This window comes from Dendroctonus ponderosae, unplaced genomic scaffold (genome assembly GCF_020466585.1).
Source record: "Dendroctonus ponderosae isolate FM_Combo_2020 unplaced genomic scaffold, Dpon_F_20191213v2 Dpon_F_20191213_10, whole genome shotgun sequence".
NCBI lineage: Eukaryota > Metazoa > Arthropoda > Insecta > Coleoptera > Curculionidae > Dendroctonus > Dendroctonus ponderosae.
Window position 1 is genome coordinate 5,222,061 of NW_026017111.1, and position 3,433 is coordinate 5,225,493.

The 3,433-nt window shown below is 41.5% G+C and overlaps 1 protein-coding gene across 1 annotated transcript; it reads left to right on the top strand.

Annotated features, from left to right (window-relative positions):
* The first annotated feature begins 238 nt into the window (after nucleotides 1-238).
* Nucleotides 239-2,715, top strand: LOC125502825 (glucose dehydrogenase [FAD, quinone]-like). The gene is made up of 2 exons (XM_048662183.1): nucleotides 239-250; nucleotides 641-2,715. The coding sequence occupies exons 1-2, from the start codon at nucleotides 239-241 to the stop codon at nucleotides 2,288-2,290; spliced, it is 1,662 nt and encodes a 553-aa protein (XP_048518140.1). The 3' UTR covers nucleotides 2,291-2,715.
* Nucleotides 2,716-3,433: the final 718 nt, after the last annotated feature.

Here is a 3,433-nt window from a genome sequence, read left to right on the forward strand (position 1 = left end):
AAGTATTGCAATTGTGATGTATTTTAATGTGTGATATGATGAGGCTGTTGACGAACTGTGGTTGTTTTTTAAATTAATGAAATTTTTTTTAACTATCTGTTATTTAAAAAAAAATTTTTTTTTAAAATCCACAGAAACGTATTTTAATTGATAAATAGAGACAATGAATGACTGAAACCCAGAAATTAATTTTGATTTGAAATAGATTATAATACCATTCATGCATCATAAGTAATTTATGATTTACTATGTAATGCATTTTTAGGCAAAATAATAGACTTGCTGATAATAAATTCAACAGTTTGATTAATAAAGGCATGAGTATGGAAAATGCTTTGTACACTACATTTTCATCACAAAATTACTGAAATGTATGTTATAAATGTCGATGCTGAGCTTAAAATGGATTTTTTTACTCTACAGACAATGTTTATATTCAAGTGAACTGGTGGTCGGTATTCGAAAATAAACGTTGACTTTTTCGGAAATAAACAAAACTATGAAACACGAACAACAAGCTAAACGCTTTGGAATAAAATTTCGTCACTTCAAACACAACTTGACTTGTGCCGGCTTTATAAACGGCAACTAGACTTTTCCTAGAGAGAAATAAAATAACGCTTAAACATTTTATTTGCAGGTGCTGCTTCTTGAGGCCGGAGGAGAAGAGCCAGAAGTAGCAGACGTTCCATCGTTCCCGCCTGTGGTGGTCCGATCAAGCCTGGACTGGGGATACCAAACACAGCCATCCCCCCACAGCTGCTTAGCGCGAAGAAACAGAAGATGCGCTTGGTACAGAGGCAGAGTGATGGGCGGAAGCTCCACCATCAACTACCTGATCTACATCAGAGGCCATCCGCGTGACTACGACGAATGGGAGGAACTAGGCAACCATGGTTGGTCCTACAGCGACGTCTTGCCCTACTTCATCAAGTCGGAGAGAAACGAAAATCCAGAGAAAATCGAGCCTCAGTACCATGGATTCGACGGCTATCTCCCAGTGGGATATTTTCCCTATCAGGATCAGAACACGCTTGCCCTTGTGGAAGCCTACCAGGAGCTGGGCCTGCCCTACCTGGATCAGAACGCTGAGCAGCTGATCGGTACCATGCTAATGCAGCATACCACTGAGGATGGCCGCAGGGCGAGCAGCAACGTTGCGTTCATTCGTCCGATCAGGAACAAGCGCGAGAATCTGACCGTGCAGACCAAAGCGCACGTTTACCGAGTTTTGATTGATCCAACGACCAAAAAGGCGTATGGCGTGGAATACCGGAAAAACAATAAACTGCACACCGTGCTCGCAAGGAAGGAAGTAATTCTATCCGCAGGATCAATTAACTCCCCAGCAATCCTGATGCTGAGTGGAGTGGGACCAGCCGATCACTTGAAGCAACACGGGATCGAGCTGCTGAAAGATTTGGCTGTGGGCCACAATCTGCAAGACCACACAACTATAGATGGCGTGGTGTTTGCACTCAGCAACCAAACAGCCACTACAGTAACTGACCAGCAACTACAGCAGGACGTGTTTTACTACAGAGACACGCATAGAGGCCCACTGTCCTCCACTGGGCCTCTACAGGCCAATGCATTCGTCCAAACGAAGTATGAACGCGAACCTGGCCGGCCGGATATTCAGTTCTCCATCGATTCCACCAATGTGGAGAACTTCTACACTGATCCGATTCTCACCGCTGAAACCGCCGTCCTTCCATTGTCCTACTATGACGGTTTGATGGTGAGGCCCATTTTGCTCAACCCCCAAAGTCGCGGAGTGATCAGACTCAACGACTCTGATCCAATTAATGGACTGCCCGTGATCCATGCGAATACATTTTTTGAAGAAATCGACCTGCGGAGGATAGTGGAAGGAGTGAAGCAGTCACTCAACCTGCTAAGGACCAAAGCGCTACAGCATTTAGGGGCTGCTTTGGTCACCACTCCTCTGCCAGCGTGCTCGCATGTGGCGTTCGGCACTGATGAATACTGGGCTTGTATTGCTCAAGCGTACACAACAACCATTTTCCACCCGGTTGGAACCTGCAAAATGGGCCCTAGCAAGGACCCAAAGGCTGTGGTGTCTCCGGAACTGAAGGTTTACGGTATCGAAAATCTTCGGGTGATCGATGCCTCAATCATGCCGAAAATAGTGAGAGGAAACACCAACGCCGCAGTGATTATGATCGGAGAAAAGGGCAGCGACTTGGTTAAAGAACGTTGGCTGAAGCAAGATCAACATGATCCGGCCTACTATGGCTTTGATTTCGACAGTTTTTCGGATAAATAGGTCTACTGGACTCGATTGCGGTGTAAATTTCTTTGGTGCAAGTGAGGACATGTGCCAGGTGGTTCTTGAACAATCAACGGTGCGAAGCGTGGAAGGTTGGGACGCAGGAGAACCTTCAGCCTCTGGGCTTTGGATCATGAGAGCTGGCAAAGTTCCACTTGAATTCATCATGTTTTGTAACAACTAGTTTAAAGTTTTCAATATTTATTTGTTAAAAATTGTTGTTTGGGACAGTCATCTGATACATCCAGAATATGTTTACAATTCAATGCTCAACTGTTCTTTTTAATTTTTTACATTTTTATATTTTTTTTTGTTAAATATGCCAAGCTAGATGCAAATCATTTTCTACTTTGTCGGTTTTTTTATGTTTAAACCTTTTCCGTTGCTCCTGTGTGTAATTTGTGCTAAATATATTTATTTGTATATAAAATAAGTTCCTTATTTCCTGCAATAGTAATTGCTATGAAAACTTCGTGTGCCCATGCACCATTCAACATCCACATTGTGTTCCATCTTTAGACAACATAGCTGAAACGGGCGCAAAACATTGATTTATTCGATTTTTTTCAAATTTTTCATTCTCTCTTTTAGACAACGCAAGAGCGCGATGTCGCGAAGCAAAAAGCTCAACTTCGAATAGTCATAATCATTATTTCCACGCATATCAAAGATTGAGACATCAAAAACAAGTGGATCATTTTTTCCAGTTTTTTACAGTTGCGTTTTTCAATTTTGTGTGTAATTTGTGCTTAATATATTTATTTGTATATAAAATCAGTTCCTTATTTGCTGCAATAGTCATTGCCTATGAAAACTTCGTGTGCGAATGCACCATTCAACATCCACATTGTGTTCCATCTTTAGACAACATAGTTGAGACGGGCGTAAAACTTTAATGTATTCGATTTTTTTCAAATTCTTCATGCTCTCTTTTAGACAACGCAAGAGCGCGATGTCGCGAACCGAAAAGCTCAACTTCGAATAGTCATAATCATTATTTCCACGCATATCAAAGATTGAGATATCAAAACCAAGTGGATCATTTTTTCCAGTTTTTTGCAGTTGCGTTTTTCAATTTTGTGTGTAATTTGTGCTTAATATATTTATTTGTATATAAAATCAGTTCCTTATTTGCTGCAA